We start from the raw sequence: 21980 nt of genomic DNA, 5'->3' as shown, positions 1-21980 counted from the left end.
ATCTGCCGTACTACTACTACCCCCAACATAATATACTGTGAGTCAGCTTCACTACTATTACCCCCAAAATACTATACTGTGTGTTAGCCATACAACTACTACCCCCAACATACTATACTGTGTGTGACCCATACAACTACTACCCCCAACATACTATGCTGTGAGTCAGCCATACTACTACTACCCCCAACTACTATAATAAAAACAAAAAAAGGGGGAAATATTGGCATCACCACATGCGTAATTGCACATTTAAATGATCACCTTCCCAATCTCGCACAGTATACAGTGTTCCAAAAAAAGTCATATATCCAAACATGGTACCAATCAAAGCTGCAAATCATTGCGCGCAAAGACTCTCAGACAGCCCTACAGGCTGAAAGATATGGGAATCAGAAAACAGCAATTTTTAACACATGTATTTAAAAAACAAACAAAAAAAACATAACTTTTGTAACATTTGTACAGTGTAAGTGGTAAATTAAAATGAAAATATATTGTACCATTGTAATAGTGCGGACCTGAAGAATATAGATAACATGTCAGGTATATTACATAGTGAACATTGGGGAGTGTTATATCTGCAGTTGAGGGGGGGGGGCATTATATTGAGTTATTATTGGGGGGGGTTATACGCTAAGTATCGAAATGGTATTGAGTATCGAAATAAAAAAGTTGGTATTGGTATCGAACTCAAAATTTTGGTATCGTGACATCCCTAGTCGTGACATCACCATGTTATCCATGAAGTGAAGCCTTGATGCAGTAGTAAGTGAAGGGAAAAAAACACTTTATAAGCATTTCCCGTAATAAGTGTATATTGGTGATTTGTACAACTTTTGGGGGTCAGTACAATACTTTAATAAAAAAATTTGCTGGACTTCTCCTTTAACCCCTAGGTAACCCTGGATGTACCCTTCCGATTACTTGAATGAAGCCATCCCTGGTGTCTAGTTGGGTGGACGTTGTCCCAGAGGAGCGATCCACACATCTTACTCTGTCCGGGGTCTGCGTCGTAATGGCGCTCATCCCGGCTCGGCACTCGATTGCTTCCAGCTGCAGCAGCCGGAAGCAATCGATGTGCCTATCTCATCGGTCTATGCTGCATATCAATGCAGCATAGATCTCAATGAGAGCTCAGTGCACTTATACTAGAAGTCCCCCAGGGGGAATAACCCTAACCCCAGGGGGAATAACCCTAACCCTGTAAAAAAAATAAAATAAGTGTTATTATCAATAAGAAGCCCCCTCCCCTAATAAAAGTCAGAATCACCCCCCTTTTCCCATGTTATAAATAAAAATAAACATGTTTGCTATTGCAGCGTGCGTAATCGCCCAAACTATTAATTAATCACATTCCTGATCTTGCACGGTAAATGGCGTAAGCGCAAAAAAAAAACAAAGTGCAAAAATTGTAATAAAAAGTGATCAAAAAGTTGCATATGCGCAATTAAGGTACCAATAGAAAGAACACATCATGGCGCAAAAAATAACACTTGACACAGCCCCATAGACTGAAGGATAAAAGCGCTATAAGCCTGGGAATGGAGCGATTTTAAGAAACATATATTTGTTAACAATGGTTTGAATTTTTTACAGGCCATCAGAGACAATAAAAGTTATACATGTTACGTATCGTTGTAATCGTAACAACTTGAGGAACATATATAACAAGTCAGTTTTACCCCAGGGCGAATGGCGTAAAAAAACCAAATAAAAGAAATGTGGTTTTTTTTTTCTGAATTTTTTTCTGGTTTCGCAGTGTACTTTATAAAAAAAAATCAGCCTGTCATTGCAAAGTACAATTAGTGGCGCAAAAAATAAGGGCTCATGTGGGTTTCTAGGTGAAAAAATGCAAATGCTATGGCCTTTTAAGCACAAGGAGGGAAAAACTAAAACGCAAAAATTGAAATTGGCCCGGTCCTCTAAGGGTTAATTGCATTCTATAAACTTACCCTATGTCTACTATTCTTTACTTTATTAAAGTGTCGTACTTGAGGACCTAGTCCCTTCTGTTATCTTCTATAGATTCATTCTCCTTGGGGAATGGGAGTTTTTTTTCTAGGTTAACCTCGTTGGACCTACTTTCTATATACACCACTATATACACCACTACATTGCAGTTGATCTCACAACACTCCCCTTTACTGTAGCACCACAAAGAGTCTGATCCTGATTCGGCAGTCAATTACTATGGGCTCCAGGAGACTTATTCTCACACCTCCTCAGCCTCATACTCACAACCTCCCAGAGTCTAATTCATCCACCCTCAGCCTTATAGTCACACCTCCTTAACCTCATATTCACACCTCGGTGCATGATTCACACCCATCAGCGTCATGATTACACCCCTTTTGAAAAAAAAATTGTACCCACCTGACTATTAAGGGAAAGGTGCACATGGTGACCAAACTGTAAAAACTCTATATCTAAAAGGACAGGCTTAGTAGAAATCTGGGCACCAAAAGGGAGCAAACTGTTATAGTGCCAAGCACTAAAAGACAATAAAAATCATTATGCTACAGAAAAAAAGTAGAGGTTTCCCAGTAACTGCAATACCTGACCCCTATAAAAATGTACTGTGAAATAATTTTAGATAAAAAAAAAACTATAGTGGATTTAAAAAAAAGTAACAGTTCTTATATTTTTAACCACAACTTTTTGCAAAACTCCTTCGTTTAAAATAAATAATAATAAACAAATAAAAACACTTTCACATCTGAGCACAAAGTCTTATAACCTGAATATACAAAGCAAAAAAAAAAAAAGTAAAAACAGGCAACAACAAAAAGACAGTTCACAGTAATGAGCTAGTTTGGATAGTCAGGTTCACGAGGGCACTGCATTTTCTTTGATGCAAAAAAACTACAAACATAATGATTGTTCTTAATGTCTGTGCTTAAGCGAGTTCAGTACGTCTGTCCCTTTCAATGAGTGTGATATTTTAAGCTGAATGACAACATTTATAATTGTTACAGAACCAACGGGAGTCTGAATGAATAAATGGTACAAAACATCAAGCCATTCCACCTGTAAACTAAACATGACTACCACTCAAGAGACAAATCCGTTAATTAAATGCGTGATTACCTGTATTTTAATGTGAATAGAAAGCTCGAGTAACTAACAATGATTCTAGTTTCAGTAAAATAGCTTCATAATGCTCTCTCTTTAGACACACAATGCGCTACGAGAGCAAAACATTAACTCTCGAAAAGGCTGACGGCTCGGTTTAGCTCTTTGGCACGATTCAAGTGTCAGCTTATACAAAAAAAGAAAAAAAAAAAAAAGGAAAACACTAAAAAAGAAAAAGTTATTGTCTTAGTAAGATTATCGCCGCATACACACGCCAACAACAAGACAAGTTAACATGCTACGTAGGCTTAAATAAAGAGATATATAAAATAAGCCGATATGTAAAAATGTCTCCGTAGAGCTCAATAGAGCTTCACCTTTCCGGGTCCATGAACACTGGCTCCATTGTTGGGTACAAGATGTAGGTCTGAGCGGGGTTGTATTCATTGTGTGTAATGTGGACCCAAAGCTCAATGGAGTGAGGAAGCGGAGGGCTTCAGACACAATGTGACAGTGCTCATAATGTTCCATGTCTAACGCCCATCAGTCCGGCTACTAGACATTAGAAAATGAAGATCATTAGTAATTCCCAAATAGGGGCCAAACACATTGATACACTGCAAAACTATTAACATAAAGAGAATTATTAGTTATCCCAAGATCCAAGTTATCCACAGTGTGTGGGACAACTAGCTGGTTTGTTGGGATTAGATCAACGGAGCCCCCACCGATCCTGTCCCGCAAATGAATAGGGTGGTAGTGTGCTTGTGCAGCCAGTGCTTCATTGATTCTCTATGGGGCTTTCGACCATTGCCGAGTTCAGGAAGTAGTGGGGGTCCTTCTGTTTCACCCCCACTTTTCATTTTTATATTCCATGATAAAGGGATTTATAGGGAATAACTTTTGATACGGGCATAATTCTTTAAATGAGGATGGGCAGCACAGTGGCTCAGTAGTTAGCTGCGTAGTCTTGCCTGGGTTCAAATCCCACCAAGGACAATATCCAAAAGGCATTTGTAAGTTCTCCTTGTCTTTATACGAGTCCCCTGTAGGTACACCCCAAAACATACAGATAGGTGAACGTGAATTGAGACTGTGAGCCCTAATGAAGACAGGGACCGACCTGAGCAATATGAGGAAGAAAAAAAGATCACTGTTCTTTTCAGTCTTGTGTCTGGCCGTAAAACAAGTGGCTGAAGCGGAAGCCTCCCCCCTCTGCCCTATGTGCAGCAGGAGCCTTCCCCCTGTCCTATGTGCAGCAGGATCCTGCCCCCCCTCTGCCCTATGCACAGCAGGATCCTCCCCCCTCTGCCCTATGCGCAGCAGGATCCTCCCCGCTATGCGCAGCAGGATTCTCCCCCCTCTGCCCTATCAGCAGCAGGAGCCTTCCCCCTCTGCCCTATCAGCAGCAGGAGCCTTCCCCCTCTGCCCTATCAGCAGCAGGAGCCTCCCCCCCTGTCCTATGTGCAGCAGGATCCTGCCCCCTCTCTGCCCTATGCACAGCAGGATCCTCCCCGCTATGCGCAGCAGGATTCTCCCCCTATGCCCTATGCTCAGCAGGATCCTCCCCCCTCTGCCCTATCTTCAGTGGAAGCCTTCCCCCTCTGCCCTATCAGCAGCAGGAGCCTTTCCCTCTGCCCTATCAGCAGCAGGAGCCTTCCCCCTCTGCCCTATCAGCAGCAGGAGCCTCCCCTCTATGCCCTATCAGCAGCAGGAGCCTTCCCCCTCTGCCCTATCAGCAGCAGGAGCCTCCCCTCTATGCCCTATCTGCAGCAGTAGCCTCCCCCTTCTGTCCTATCAGCAACAGGAGCCTTTCCCTCTGCCCTATCTGCAGCAGGACACTAAGGGCCCTATTACACCAAGCGATTATCGTCTGTACTTGACAAATTACCGGCCATTATGGTTGATAATCGCTTGGTGTATTAGCTCATGTACGATGTTGACTGATTGTTGTCATTCAACATGTTCTATTAATACGTTAACAATAGCGATAGTCTCCTGCCCATCCTGTGCAATACGAGCGGCGTCAGCAGCCCGCCAGTCTCTTCAATGGGCCTCCCACAGCTCCCCACGGCCCCTCCAGCTCACTGTCTGTGTGTGTAATAGCACAGACAGTGACCTGGGAACAAGGAAGGAGCGAGCGATCACCTAACAGGTCAGCACTCGCTTCCTCCTCAATATCGGACCATGTAAAACGGCCCAAGACTGATTAGCTCTGCCATTTAACTTAGCTCAACCCCTTTCTTATTCCCCTGCTGAAAATGGAACAGATCAGAGGAGAATTAACCCTGTGTTCTGCAGGATTTTCATTATACTGTTTCCGATGCATACAGAAATCCCTGCACACCTGACAACCACTAATAATAAGTTTATCTATTGTCTACTTATCTATTATCATTCATGCATTGCTTCTAGGGAAAAATATTTCGGTAAGAAGCCCTGTATTAGAAAATTAATCTGCCCAATTTAAATGCATGGGTAAAAGTGACTGCACAACATCAGAGATACATAGAGATCTATAGAATGAATACGAGCATGAAAACCTCATTTACGGGTGACTTGTACTTATTATTTCTTTCCATGCTGTATATTTATATAATAACACTTGTTACTTTCATGTATGATTCCCACTTATGTGCCGCCTTGTATTCCTTATACGTCTTACAGTAAAGTGGTAAAACAAGACCAGACTAAAACTAACCAAATATCTGTACACAAGTAGAACAATGAAAACCTGAACTCACAACATTCGACATATCCCAGCCTTACCTTTCAGCTCTCATGTTGGCTGTGACAAGTGCTGTGACTGCAGCTCCCTCTGCTGCTCTCTGCCTTATCAAGCAGGTAAGACATAGCCACACAAAGGAGTACCCAGTAGTATGGACTTCATAGCAGCTCTATAGGACTTCGAGAAAAAAGTTCGCCCGATGGTCACACAATAGCTTTATGATGTATGTGCATTTTTCTGGAAGCCCAATCTGTAGTCTCCTTATTAACCCCCTTACATCAGCAATACGTAGATATACGTTCCTGCTGCACATACCAAGTAGGGATGAGCGAACCGGCTGAGGTTCAGGTTCGTATGAACCTGAACTCTCGGCTTCTGATTCCCGCTGTCTGCCCGCTCCGTGGAGAAGGTGGCTACAGCCTGAGGACCGCCTAGAAAACTGGGATACAGCCTATGGCTATGGCTGTATCCCAGTTTTCCAGGCGGTCCTCAAGGTTGTATCCACCCTCTCCACAGAGCGGGCAGACAGCGGGAATCAGAAGCCGATAGTTCAGGTTCATACGAACCCGAACCTCAGCCGGTTCGCTCACCTCTAATACCAAGTGCAGCAGGAAGACATATGCCCGTTCCTGACACTGAAGGGGTATGATGTGTGCGGGACAGCTGCAGTGAGAGCGGTCCCGCACACATCAGTGTCCCGGGAGCTGAAGGTAATCCAAGGCAGCTGTGATCCTGCAGCTGCATCTCATTAACCCCCCTAAACGCCACCATCTATAGCAATCATGGCGTTTAAGGTACTTAGTGACTGAATAAGCATGTGCCACTGATTGATCGGGACCCCCGAGGTCGCGTTTGCATGTACCGACGGGGGGGTTAAGCCTCCTACCTCCGTCCTGTCGGTTCGGCGATCTGTGCATAGAGTCTGCTCTCAGGCATGCTCTATGCATAGATCGCCGATAATACTGATCTATGCTATGCTATAGCATAGATCAGTACATGCAATCTAATGATTGCATGTTTACTGTGAAAAAAAAAAGTGTTAAAAAAAATGTAGTAACATTTTCTTTTTAAGTATTAAAAAAACCCTTACATCCTCTCCCCCCAAATAAAAGTTTAATATACCCCCTTGCCCATTATAAAAATTAAAAATATTTAAATAAATAAACATATTATATATCTTAGCGTGCGGAATAGTCCGATCTATTAAGATATTACATTATTGTTCCCGCGCGGTGAACGGCGTAATTAAAAAAAAAAACACCACCAGGATTGCAGATTTTCTCAAAATTATATATCAGGAAAAAAGCAAACAAAATGTTTCTGTTACACCAATATGATATTAATAAAAACTAAAGATCATGATGCAAAAAATTACACCCCAACCAGCCCTGTAGGTAGAAAAATAAAAGCGCTATGGCTCTTAGAAGGCGGGGAGGAACATTGCATTAATTTGACCTGGACTTTTGCGCATCAAAGGCTCTGTCTTGAGGGGGGTTAAAAAAAAGGCAGCCTGGTTTGTAAAGTCACTAAAACAGTATCCGGAGGTGTCAGAGTGTGCATTATATGAACAACCTATTGATTTAAATGGGCATCATGAGAGCAGATATTTTGACAATTTCATGAATAAGAGAAGAATAAATTGTATTCATCGCATTTTCTTTGATAAAAATCTTAATAAAAATACATCAATAAGCTGCAGATAAGATGAAACGTAATGTGTAGCCATTTCAAACATCTTCGTAGAAACCAAGAGTGCAAGTGATTATAAGAAACTCTGTAATAGGTTTTATTAGGCAAAAGAGTTTCCTTCTGTACTCCAAGTGTTCCAACCATCCTCCTTAACTGCTCAAAAAAAAATAATCTGTCTACATCAGAGAGAAGCAGAGTATAGACAGGTCTGCACTGCCCATTATAGTCTAAGGAAGGGGCCGAGGGGGATGAGTGAGGAAGAAGAGGAGACAAACAGCCTGTGGAATAAACAGACTTTCTGGCCACAGAAAACGCTGGATTCACATGTTAGACTTATCAGTGATGGTCTGGGAACTTCTGAAGGTTTGCTACAGTGAGGTAGGATTGCAGGATGCTGTTTTTAGTGACTATAAAGTGTATAGGAGGCAGCACAGAGGCCAGTCTGCATCCACACTGTAGCGGAGCATAGGAAAAGCAGACAAAGAGACGGAGTTTGCAGGGAGGTACCAATGATAGAATGGGTAGATACAGTCCTGCTCCTCACGTACATACACAGGACATTGCATCTGTTAAAACGCACCAGACATGACAGGTACACTTTAAAGCTATTGCAACAGCATGTGGCCGTGTCCATTGCCTGCTACCAGCTCTGGGTTGCACTATTTTGTGATCATCGTCCTCTCAGACTGCTTGTCCTCTGGCAGCTTCTCTTGCTGAGCTGGCCTCCTGAAGGATTGGGCTCCCTCTAGTGGCAGGAATGCAAATGTCCACCTGTATTTATAAGCTCAGCCCCCAGGCTCTGGAGTCTTCTGGCAAGTTCTCCTGAGGGTATATATAGTCTTCACCTACCCACTTCTTTGCTCAGTTGTTGTTTGTCAGTCAGCAACCACGTCTGTGCTCCCTGGCTATCTGCCACTTCCTAGCGATCTTCAAGCTATAAGGATCTCAGTCCATTCTCAGTTCCTGCTCAACTTCAGAACTATGTCCTAGGGTTGAATCCGGCACATACCTCAGAGGAAGAGTGCCTAGTCCCGGACTTCAGCACTCCTTCAGTTCTTCAATTGGTGGTCACAGAGGTGCTTCTCTAAGGGTAGCAATCTGGGATTTCCAACAGCGAAGTCCATCCGGCCTTGCCTTGGGCGCTGATGAAAGCTGGGAGCTAATGTTCGCTAAATGTTCGCGAAATATTTGCTAATCTTCCGTATATGTGCACAATGTTCGTTCTTTTTCTAGGATCAGGAGTAAACGATATTAGTAACGATTGTTAGTAACGACTATCATTCTGTGTGTTATGGTGAACAATTTCAGGTCGTTCCCAAAAATGCTCCTTTGCGATTATTTATCGGCCCAAAACGAAAAATCGATTCATCTAGGGATACTACAGTAAATGAATCTCAGACTGTGATGAAGGTGAAACCTTTTTTGCTTTAGAAGTAGAGGACACCCCCCTTGTTAGACTCCGCCCCCCCCCATTGAAAATGAATCCAAAGGGCCTCGTAGACAATCCTGACAATGGGGGGGGGATGTCGTTCTACAGTCAGTTCGGAAAAAATATGGCATAGGGGCCATATGAAAAAGTACACATATACGAATAGACAGAACAGAAATATTTCTAGTGTTTCGTTTTATTTCTTCTTACACATATACTTGTAACTATTTAAGTCTAGCCTAGAGGAAAGATTTTTTTTCTGTAAAAGCAGTGAGACTATGGAACTCATTGTCACACAATAATAATATGAATAAAATTAGATTTTTGGACAAGGAGCAGTGATTCAGAGACTAATTTGGAGACAAGAGGTCATTTCTAAGCTAAAATAAGTCAACTTGCATCTGCAACATTAGGGTTTGTTGCCTTCTTATCGTTCATCACAGTAGGGAATACAGTGATACTACTGAATAGATAAACAGTGAGGGTCCCAGTATACCCCCCCCCCATGTACTATTCACATTACATTAGTTCAGTATGAAAATGTGACCGCTCTTTGGATTCTTTTAGGCAATTTTGTATTTAATTAGACACTATATTTAAGGAGAAGTGCAGGCAAAGCACATATAGAAAACTTTGTAATATATCTTATCAGACAAAAATGCTTCCTTCTCCTGTTATCAAGAATGCCCCTGCCTTCTTGCTACTGCCTTCCACCCTAAAAAAATAACCCCAGCCCTGTCCTGTAGCCAGCTCAGGGAATAAGCAACTGCAAAGCAACTGTATGGAGGAATTATACGAGAGGGAGAGCCTGGGTACACAGGCAGATCTCATTCCTGAATGGTATACACAGTTTAGACTGTTCAGTACAGCTTTATCATGGCTTCCATGACGCTGCATTTCAGGCTGTAAACAAAGACAGTGCAGGATCTTCTCCTCTGTGTGTGCAGACACCATAGATATTAGGCTTCACCTACCAGCTTTAGGAGAAATGAACATTACAGATTTACCTTGCAGAGCCAAAATGTGCAGAAAATGTTGCATAAATAAGACATCTACTGGCCATATCCAGTGCTAATCCTTGTGTACAAACATGGCAGCTTATCCTGAAAATTAATCTAAAACAAAAGCTGAGGAAGCGTGCATGCGCGTGAAACGGTTGTGATAGCTTGTGCTAATTAATGGTTGGCGTCCAAGCCCACTACAGATGAACCTGCAGGAATTTTAAAGTTTACATGGAATAAAGATTACACATACTGCTGAGTGCCCTCCTACTTTTTTCTTCTCCACGGACACATTTATGAACGTTTTTGTATTCTACGAGGAGCATCCCGTACAGTGTCTTTCGTATATGCAACCTCACCTTGCAACCCTATAGAAGCTGTGCCTGATGGGTAGAGCCGGTACTGTTTTCTTTATAAAGTTTTGTTATATATAATAAATATCTAAATTCTGGTGTCGTTCATTCAAAACTCAAAAGTGCAACTGATGTATATATAGAAGAAGCATCAGGTACAGGTCCGGGAACATACAGTCAGCATTTCCACAGCTGGCACATGACCCTTCAGCTATTATTTTTGCCACATCACCCTCGCAGATCTCTCCTGTCATCATCAACTTTTCTTCTCTTGGGGGAGGAATTCCCCCAGTTTGGAGACGGTTATAATGTAGACATATTTATACAAAGCTTAGCACATCTGCCTCTTATTTGACCTCAGAGATAAATATGCCATTCACAAAGCTTTTTGCCCCCGGGCATACAAATTGTTTTGAGTGTATTCAGTTAGCAGGCTTTAGCTTCTCATTCCATAAGGCTTTTCGGTGGCCTAATCTATCTGAATGTACCAGCTGCCTTTACATTCATAGTTGCAAAGCCTGTCAAAACGGATGCGGATCATTCAGAAATCCTTAACGGAAAAAAAAAAAAAAAAACCTGCGTGAATTATACAAATCCGCAAGTGACGGGAAAACAATTAAATATCAAAAAATTATCACAACATTTTTTTTTTTTGCACTTTTGTCATGTAAATCTGCACGACAAGAAAACAATGCCGGGGATTTAGAGGCACAATGGGAATGGGACTTACACACGTTTCCAGTGTTGTCAAAACTCGTCAGGATGTCAGAAACATTTAAGGCGCCGCTGTTTTGCCTGAAATAAAAGATCAGATTAAATTACATTTAATGCTATAACACAATTACTCCTTTATTTTTACATTTAATACTTAACCCCTTTGAGTATGCAAGGGTACCTGTCGGGAAAACTACTTTAAATTCTTTTTAACCCCTAGACGACCCTGGACGTAAATGTACGTCCTGGAAGTCTGTCACCAGATGACCCTGGATGTACAATTACGTCCTGGGTCTCTAGGGAGCTATGAAGCGCTCTCCGGAGCAGAGCGCGCTTCATAGCAGATGGGGGCCTATGGCATAGCATGATCAGTGTATGTAATCTAATAATTGTATGTAAAAGTCCCCCAAGGGACTTAAAAAGTGTAAAAAAAAAAAAAAAAAAAATTTTAAAAAATGTTTTTTACAATACCCCAAAGCCCCTCCCACAATAAAAGTCAAAATCCCCCCCCTTTCCCATTTGATAAATAAAACATATAAAAATAACTAAATAAATAAATTGTCCGATCTATTAAAATAAAACAATCGTCATTTCGTACGGCGAACGGCGTAAACGAAAAGAGGATTACCGTTTTTTTGTTAATATATATATATATATATATATATATATATATATATATATATATAAATTTAATAAAAAGTAATCAAAACGTCCGTCCCACACAAATATGGTATTAATAAAAACAAGAGATTATGACGCAAAAAATTATGCGCCATACGGCCCCGTAGATAAAAAACGAAAACCGTTACAAGCGTCACAAAAGGTACATTTTATTAATAACTAACTGCAAAAAAAAAAGTATTTCAATTGAAAAAAAAAAATCAGAAAATCAGCGTAATCCTGCATATGGTTGTGTTCAGACTGACCTATAGAATAGTGGTATCATGTCGCTTTGACAGTATAGTGCATTGTGCAGCTTACCAGGAGACAATGCTCTTTGTTAAAGGAGAAGTCCGGCCAAAATAAATTTTTGATATGTTGTTACTTATGAAAAGTTATACAAATTTCTAATGTACATTAATTATGGGAAATGCACATATAGAGCTATTTCCCTTAATTTAGTAGATCAGGAAGTGTTAGAAATATCTCTGAAGAAGTGACGTCACGACCCAGGGTGTAATTCCTATGGAGTGTCCAGCAGGGGGCGCTCTCTATATAGAAGTCTATGGGACTTTATTGTTTCTATGGGTTTCTATGTAATGTAATGTAATGTAGTGTACAGTGCTTTATTGAATGAATACATCTATGGAATACTTTGGGGAGCAAGTGTCCTTGCTCCCCAAAGTATTGCATAAATGTATTCATTCAATACACAGTAAGCCCGCCGATCCGCCGCATTTCCGCCTAATTTCCGCCGCATTCCCGCCGATCCGCCACACGCTGATCCGCCGCATTCCCGCCGATCCGGACCATATACATTGAACTACAGCTCCCATCATCTGCTTATAGTATGAACAGGTGATGGGAGCTGTAGCTGGGTAATGGATATGACATGCCGCCGGGCGCAGGGGGGAGCCGCTCAGTACACAGGAGCGCTCCCCCCTCCTCCTTCCGTGATAACTTCCGCCTATACCAATGCTGACTCCCTGCCTGGCCGCCGCTCTCCGCTCTCCCCCCCATACATACCGGCTCCCGATGCATCCTGGTGTCCGCGCTGATGCCGGGAGCCGGTATATGTGAGCGGAGAGCGGCGGCCAGGCAGGGAGTCAGCATTGGTATAGGCGGAAGTTATCCCGGAAGGAGGAGGAGGAGGGGGGAGAGCTGCTGTGTACTGAGCGGCTCCCCCCTGCGCCCGGCGGCATGTGATATCCCTTACCCAACTACAGCTCCCATCACCTGTTCATACATAAGCAGATGATGGGAGCTGTAGTTCAATGTATATGGTCCGGATCGGCGGGAATGCGGCGGATCAGCGGGAATGCGGCGGAAATGCGGCGGATCGGCGGGCTTACTATGTATTGAATGAATACATTTATGCAATACTTTGGGGAGCAAGGACACTTGCTCCCCAAAGTATTCCATAGATGTATTCATTCAATAAAGCACTGTACACTACATTACATTACATAGAAACCCATAGAAACAATAAAGTCCCATAGACTTCTATATAGAGAGCGCCCCCTGCTGGACACTCCATAGGAATTACACCCTGGGTCGTGACGTCACTTCTTCAGAGATATTTCTAACACTTCCTGATCTACTAAATTAAGGGAAATAGCAGTATATGTGCATTTCCCATAATTAATGTACATTAGAAATTTGTATAACTTTTCATAAGTAACAACATATCAAAAATTAATTTTGGCCGGACTTCTCCTTTAAGCATCAATTCAGTCAGTATAATGTCACTGCGCGGTTTCAGAGGTTTTGGTGTTGTGTGACAGGAGAGCTGACCGCACAGTGCTAGCACCGCCCAGGATTCTCTGCTACGTACACATGTGCAGTGAAGGCTTGTCTCGCTCCTTATACAATTGGGAATGGCTGTCAATTAACACCAAGCCATGTATGTGAGCGTGCAAAGGACTGGGGCTTTCTGTGCTTGGTCTGGTTTCTGTGATTACTCTGCTCGTGAAAATATTTAGATGTCCTGTAAGAATATATCGATGGAATTTCGTTGTCCACATTAGTCTGCTGTATGTGGCGGGCGTTTTTTTTTTTAAGCAAATAGACCACCAGGTTCATCGCTTTGGTTATTTTACATTAACAGACCGGCGGTAGTGGGGCAGGGATGCTGGTGGCGCGGTCCTTTTTTTGAACCCCCCCCGATACATGCCCACAGTACCAGTTTATTCCTGAGCCCAGTCCTACCCCAAAGCAATGGGGTCAGGTCTGCCGGCCCCCAGTGTGACGTAACCCCCCCTCCCCTCTGTGACGCGTCTTTCTTAGAATCAATCGATGGACCAGTCGGCCCAAAAGCTCCGGGGTAGGACGGTCTATTAATGTAAAAAAAAAAAAAAAAAAAAAAAAAAAGCTATGTACCTGGTGGTACATTCCCTTTAAATTTTTATTGTTTTCAGCAGTATCATCTTTGATATATAATAAAATTGTCATTTTCACAGTCATCTTTTGGCTAGTATAAGACGTCCGTGTCTTTGTCGCAGTGAACACGCTTTTATTTCACTGCATCTTCACATCTCAATACATTCCAGAGGAAAATCTAAAGTAGAGGCAAGGGACTTGCATTTATACTCCATCACCTACTTCAGCCACTAGAGGGAGTAAGAGCCAGATTTTAAAAAGATGAAGCACAAAACTTATACTGTAGCTTATACTTATACTGAAAGTTATACTCACACTGTAGGTGTAAACTTTAAAGTTATTGCCTTGTATCTACTACAAAGATCTATAAATGGGTTCTGATAAAAAAAATACACTGAATCCCGTTTTAAAATGGATAAGATAAATATAAATATCTAGTTTAACTGGTCAGCTTAGAGTCCAACTAGACGGGCTGATCAATAATGCAGATGATTGATGCTCGTTTACCAAGATTATTACATGGCTTGATTATCATTTAGCAAGGGGTGCACGGACATCGTTAACGATGTCCATGCAGCCCTTGCCCTGAACTATTCATACATTACCACTCCACGCTGCAGGTTTCCTCCTGTTTTCTGCGCTCTTCCCGGCACCGCTCGCAGCAGCTATTCCGAGCCGGCAGGCAGGCCACTCAGCCAATAACTGGTTGCAGCGGTCCCGGACAGGGATTGGCTGAGCTGCCTGTCAGCTCAGAGAAGCTGCTGCGTGTGGTGCAAGGAAGAGACCAGGAACGTGGAGAGGTTATGTATGAACAGTGTATTTATTGGCTACGCATCGCTATTACTTGAAAATCTCAAGTCTTCCAGTAATTATCAGCTGCTGTATGTCCTGCAGAAAGTGGTATATTCTTTCCAGCCTGACACAGTGCTCTCTGCTGCCACCTCTGTCCAGAGTAGGAGAGGTTTTCTGTGAGGATTTGCTACTGCTCTGGACAGTTACTGTCTCGGACAGAGATGGCAGCAGAGAGCACTGAGTCAGGCTGAAAAAAACACACACCACTTCATGCAGAACATACAGCAGCTGCTAAGTACTGGAAGGCTTTTTTGAATAGAAGAAATTTACATTTCTGTATAACTTTCTGACACCGGTTGATTTATAATCAAACAAAGGATCCAATGGCACCAGTCACAGTCTGTCCGGGCATCACGGGAATTCTATTTTTGCAACAGCTAAAGGGCCGCAGGTTACTTATCACTGATCAAAGCGATAAAGGAGTCCTTGTACGGGTCCAGACTATAGGCCTCATCCATGAAAACATTGTCACTCATCTATAAAATAGGAAATTCACAAACTTTGCAGCAATATATATTTTCTCCCATCGAAAACAGCTGAACATCTTGTTCTCAGACCCATTGCTTATTTATTCAGGGACACAGAATGGCGGCCGCCGTCAGTCATTAAACTATTGATCATGGAGCTGCAGCAAACGCGGCTTTTAATACGACGATTTCCTTTTAAACGGGACGAGCCGGGCTTATTGCACTATAGTGTACTATTGACATTCTAATGTGAACAATGTCAAAGGAGACATTGGACACATTATACCGCCATAGGCGAGAGCTGGTCTAACCTTATGAAATTATACAATTCTCCGGCTGTATACATCTGTTACCATGACAACCGCTGAATGCTCTACCCCGGCGTGATGCACTTAACCCGAGACTCATCTTTGGAGTGTAATAAATGGTCTCAGGGTCATGCGAAAAGAAAAGGTTTCAATGCAGGAATAGATTTCAGGAGAAAAATAATGATCTGAGGTCATAGTCCTGGCAAAGGAAACCAGCACAATACAATGTTCTCAGGAATACATGGAACATTCAGGGGTTTTTTTGTATTTTATTTTTATTTTTTTTAGGTCGCATAATATTGTAAAGTTAAGCGGCTTTTATCTATCGCCATGAACTAGAAAAACCCGGTCTGACAAACTCTTTCTGTGGAGTCCATTCTGGTGAACGGTATAAAGCAGAGCTCAACCTACCAAGCGTCTGATCGCCACTTATTCACCGACGTAAACTTCGAAAAAGATCTATTCACTTCTATTGGGGATTGTAGTGAGCATGCTTTGTACTAGGCCGTCCAGAGAAGGTGACGTTTTCCAGGATTTCTTTATTCACGGCCTTTCCTCAGGATACACAATTAAAGGGATTATCCAGGATGAGAACAAACAACAGAGCTACTTTCTTGCAAAAAAAGCCACTCCTGCCTTCAGGTTGTGTGTGGTATTACAGTTCAGCTCCATTCACTTCATTGCAACTGAGCTGCAAAACCCACACCAAAGGAAAAGATAGGTGCTGTTTCTGGAAGTAAGCGGCCATGTTTATCTAAGTCTGGATAACCCAATTAATATGTTATCTGTGGGGTCCTACACAGCACTCCTGACGTTTATCTGTCTCTGCATCAAACATAACTGAATGCAGACAGCGCCATACGTTGTGTAGTGGTAGTTCTGGGTACTGCAGTTGCAGCAAATCTGGCAAATGAATGATCGGCAGTGGTGTGGTTTGTTTCAGTATACTTCCTGTATACCATCAATTAAAAATACAGTAAAACCCTTAAAAATGGATAAGATACATGTGATTAGGGAGGCGAGGACAGTGGCGCATGGCAGCAGACGCAAACTGGCGTAGTTCCGCGTCATCACAAGCCAAAGGTTGGCACAAGCTGGCTGAACCTCGCCCGACAAACGGGCCAGAAACTGTCAGAGGTAACCTGGAACCGACAGGAAGGCGAGAAAACAGAGCAGAGTAAAGCTCACAACTTTTTCCCGGTTGCAGAGTCTTACCAAAAAGGCTCGGCAGGCTACCCTTTGAAAGGACTGCTTCAGCCACAGGATTATGCAAAAGAAGAGCCGGTGGAGCCTCATTTAAGAGTCTCGAAACCCAGGACTAGCCAGATATCCCTCCAGGAAGGAACCAGCCAAGGGGTGGCTCCTCTAGGGAAACCACAAAAACCACCATATTAAGTGGCCCTATAAGTCAGTGTAATGACAAGGGAAAAACTAAGGCTAGGTAACCATCCATATATAGCTGTTTCAGGGTGTTTCCCCTTATCGGTTTGGAGCAGGATTCCGGCTAGGTGGGAGCAATGCCTAGTAGAGCCATAAAAGAAACAGATCGCTGATCTCAGGGATACCAGCCAAAACAATAACACTGTCAGCTGCCGGGTAAAGTGCTCAATGCAGTGAAATCCACTGCATTGAGCGCTTTAACCGGCAGCCAGCAGTGTTATCGTTTTGGCTGGTTTCCCTAAGATGCTGGCTTCCCTGTCAAAGTCAATGTCACATATAATGGAGCCAAGCATGTTGCCACATCTCCAGGAAAGATCTGCAAATTATGCTCTGCACGGAACCTGATGCCACTTGAAGATCCCAATGTATCCTCCAAAGATCCAACACCAGCAAAACTCTCAGAGGAGTGGATCACTGTGACACACAAGAAGAGGAAGACCGTGTTAAATATTATGTGCCCTCTGACTTCTAATACAAAAGTTCACTACCTGGACATTGTGTGGTGGCTCCAGGATATGTTTATGACCAAGTACCATGTGTTGCTGTTCTTCTTATGTTTTTTCCTAATTTAGGGTTGTTGTTTTTTGTTCTGTATTTGTGGGCAGCCAATCACTTTCTACTCTCCATGCTATTTACTTCTTACCCCACTGCCCTCCTTTCTGTACTATCCTGGTACAGAGTGGGTCTTTTTCATTGTTGTTGCTATTTTTGTTAGTTGGTCCTGTGGGATCACGGTTCATATTGTTCTGGCTCGTACTCTACTTTCAAACGGTACCCAACAATTTACTCTGCCCAACAATTTTTTCCCATCCACACCATATTTATACCAGAACCGATTCTTTCCTCTCTAACAAATCCTTAGCTTTCCTTAGGGCCCTATTCCACAGGACGATTATCGTTCAGATTATTGTTAAATTGTTCGAATCTAAACGATAATCGTTCAGTTGAAATGCAGTTAACGATTAACGACTGAACGAGAAATCGATTATCGCTTTATAAGAACTGGACCTATGTTTATCATTGCTTGTTCACAAAACGTTCGCATATAGTTCGCATTGAATAAGACGTCGTTCCATCGTTCGCAGTAGATACAAACGCAATAGCGAAGGAAAAACTATCGCAAATACGATCATAAGTAACGATTATCGTTCCATGGAAATGAGTGAACGTTTTCAGGTCTTTCACAATAGCGGTCGTTTGAGATCGTTAACGATTATGCGAACGATAATCGTCCGGTGGAATAGGGCCCTTAGTCCTTGATGCGTCTATTCATACAATCATGGGTCCGATTAGCTTAACTATAGAAGAACAATTCACTCACCACTCAGATTCGGTCTGGCACCTAAATTCTTATATGTTGCAAAACCCATTGCTACCAACCCGATTCCTATCACTTTCTTGACTCTTTCTTTCAATTGTCGGGCCTTACTGGCCAAACAATTGAAGTAACAGGCCTTGAAGATCTCAGATCCCAGGATCGGACTAAAACTTTTGATCCTAGTAAAATAGCTAATTGCTTAGCACGTTATTACTTAACCTTGTATTATTTAAAGGAGGATTCCTTCCTTCACATAGCAGCTCCTAAAATTCTTCACCTTCCCGTAGAAATGGGCAGACTCGGTTGTCCCCAGCTTACTATGAACAATAAAGTGGTGTATGGCAATCTCGAATCCTCACTGGGTATCAATTGAATCCGCCATTCTGAATTGTATATCCCTAGTGGATAAATTATGGGTAGCTGCCATCACTAACAAACTGGGTAAAAACCCAGTACGGTAAATAATGTAGCGTTTAAGACTTGGCTTTCACCCTCTCAAAATCCCTCTTTAAGTCCCAGGAGAATTTTTCATATAACACTGACGGTGCTTATACTTCCCCTCCCTTCAATAGATCTAAGGCCATGGATGGTCCTTGGCATCTCCTCTTTATTGTGCATCAGCAATTCTAATGGCTTATTACCGTTTTCTGACATAGTCCAAAAATTTTACTTTTTCCATAAGGAATTCTACAAGTATTCACTTCACGTTGCTCAGTCCTTGAAGTGGCCCACCTACACATTATGAAAAAAATTACTTAAAATCTAATTGCAAAAGCTGGGTTTCTATAGGGTATATAGAATTAGTATCCTCACCATCACCAGAGCGCCTCTCGTTCCAGGTTAAGTGGAAGTAAGATCTTTCCTGTTCCTTTAAAAATAAACTGTGGCATACTATTTTTTCATTACATTAAAGGAGAAGTCCAGCAAAATTTTTATTAAAGTAATGTATTGCCCCCCAAAAGTTATATAAATCACCAATACACTTATTACAATAAAAAAAAAATTCCGGACTTTTCTTTTAAGGTGTCTCTAAATGCATTAATTAGCTGGAAGCCTCTAGTAAAATAAATCTATCAGCGGTATTATACCCCCTACTGAATCTTAGAGTCACTGTATTTTTTTATTTTTTTTTCAGAAATCAATAGTCCAGGCGATTTTAAGAAACTTTGTAATTGGGTTTATTAGCCAAATCTGCCATTATCTGCATTCAAAAAGCCTTTTCCCAGGTCCCCCCCTCCTTCCTCTTTTCCATTCACTGCAAAAAATCAGGAAATTGTGACTTCTTGCATCAGACACAACCCTGTCTGGTCTAGGGAGAGGGGAGGGGGGAGGAGGAAGGGGGGAGGAGGAAGGAGGAAGGAGGAAGGAGGGAGTTAGCCTACAGCAGAAAGGAGATAACAGAGGATTACAGACAGAGCTGGGTGACAGCTGTAATCAGAGCTCAGAGAGGTCAGTGCTGACTTTCAGAGGAGATAAAGGGCGATGGATTTGTAGATTAACTCTTTGTTGTCCTGTTTTGGTCTTTTATTTAGCTCTCTCCATAGGAGAACAATGAAGACAGGGGGGAGAGCTTCAAAATGCTTTTTCATGATAAAAATGCATTTTTTTGCTTATAAACCCAATTACAAAGTTTCTTAAAATCGCCTGGACTATTGATTTCTGGAAAAAAAAAAATAATATTTATTTATTTATTTAATTTATTTATTTATTTATTTTTTTCCCCTGGGAGGGTGGGGGGGATGAGGGGAGGGTTTGGGTATATGTATATTGCAGGTATAGTAATGTAGTAACAGGGAGGAGTATGGGCTTAGAGCTTGTACGTTCATTCCCAGCTGTTTTGAGATAATATGGATACTTTGTTATACCTGCTATGTATTTGTATTGTATACGTTTGTTTTTGTCTTTTTTTAAAAATATAATAAATAAAGATTTAAAAAAATAAAAAATAAAAAATTTCCCTGGCATTCAGGGACATGTTGGACACATCAAAAGATTTCCTCAACAGAGTGACACTCTACTGACAGACCCCACTGCTCCCTTTGACTTGATGCAGGAGACATACCCTAATGTAAGCCTATGGAGCCCATCTCCTGCAAAGAGACAGGGCAGTAGACAACCAGAGAATAAGGGTAGTATTACATGGCCCGATAATAAATCTGCTAGATCGGCGCTCGTTTACTGGGCCTATTACACGGCCCGATAATCGTTTAACAAGGGCTGCATGGACATAGTTACCGATGTCCTTGCAGCCCTTGCTTAAACTGCATACATTACCTATCCATGGTCCAGAGCTCCTCTTGCGATCCGCTTCTCCCCGGGTCCCATGCGTTGCAGCTTCAGAGCAGGCTGTCTTAGCTGACAGGCCGCTCAGCCATTCACTGGCCGTGGCGGTCCCAGCCAGTGATTGGCTGAGCGGTCTGTCAGTTAAGACAGGCCGCTCTGAAGCTGCAACGTGCGGGACCCAAGCAGAAGCAAAGCGCAGGAGGAGCTCTGGACCATGGATAGGTAATGTATGCACTTTACAAATCGTCAGCCGCCGGCCACGCACCGCTATTACACGTAGCGTGCGCGGTCAGTGCTCGACAATTATAGGTCCAAACATATATCAACGATCAGCTGATGATCGTTGTCATCGGCTAATCGTTGTGTTTATTACGCGGATCGATAATCGGCCGGATAGGGCCGATTATCTTTCCGTATAATAGTACCCTAAGACTCTCTCGTTCTAGCAATCAGTGAGAGTCTGAACCCCCCAGACCACAACCTATGTACATGACTGATTCATGCAGCTTTATATTCACTACTTCATTTCTATAAACCGGCGGCTGGACCATTGGACAACAACAAAAATCTTATACCTTATACAAACACTGTGCTGGGGATAGAAGAGGCTCGTATACTTCAACCAGGTATGCTCATCTTCTTTTTCCTCCTCTGATAATTCAGTAATCGAGAATAGTTGGAATGAATTAAATCTTCTTACAGAAACTTTTCGCAGGTTATCTTCATCAAGACTCTTCTTTCTTAGCGCCTACAATTCAAATACATCATATGAATAGTGACGCACCATGCACCAAGGAGTAAGACTACAAACTGTATAAGACGGACGTGCAAGAGACCCTTTGGCCACTTCCCTGCTGCCAGAATGAAACCTGATGCAATGTTAGGCTAGGTTCACACTGCGTTTTCAGCATCCGTTTAACGGATCCGTTTTTTTTAACGTCCAGCAAAATAGGGTCAGCAACGTTTTTTGGTCCGTTTTGGTCCGCCAAAAAAAACGGATCCGTTTTTTTTTATAATGGAAGTCAATGGAAAAACGGATGCACACAAATGAATCCGTTTTTTGCAATCCGTTTTTCATGCGTTTTTTGCAAAAAACGGATGCGTTAAACGGATGCTGAAAACGCAGTGTGAACCTAGCCTTACTTATTGAGGAACGGTGGAGGACAATCCCCAACCCCTTCACAATATCCAACCCTGCCACCGGGTCCAGCTTTATAGTAAGAACACCACAGGAAATGACTGCAGGACCTCTTTAATACATCACATGTAAGGTGAGGATGCCAT

General features: G+C 42.4%; 1 protein-coding gene across 2 annotated transcripts in view; it reads right to left on the bottom strand.

Annotated features, from left to right (window-relative positions):
- Nucleotides 1-21980, bottom strand: part of CAMKMT (calmodulin-lysine N-methyltransferase) — a 373175-nt gene that overhangs the window by 341808 nt on the left and 9387 nt on the right. For both annotated transcript variants that reach the window (XM_069954667.1, XM_069954666.1), the window contains exons 2-3: nt 21272-21444; nt 11006-11070 (exon numbers count right to left, since the gene is read on the bottom strand). In XM_069954667.1, the coding sequence (XP_069810768.1) occupies nt 11006-11070; nt 21272-21444 (238 nt within the window). The remainder of the gene's footprint in view (nt 1-11005; nt 11071-21271; nt 21445-21980) is intronic.

Source organism: Dendropsophus ebraccatus, chromosome 15 (genome assembly GCF_027789765.1).
Source record: "Dendropsophus ebraccatus isolate aDenEbr1 chromosome 15, aDenEbr1.pat, whole genome shotgun sequence".
Taxonomy (NCBI): Eukaryota; Metazoa; Chordata; class Amphibia; order Anura; family Hylidae; genus Dendropsophus; species Dendropsophus ebraccatus.
The sequence above is the reverse complement of the archived record's forward strand: the minus strand, read 5'-3'. Positions and strand labels throughout refer to the sequence as shown.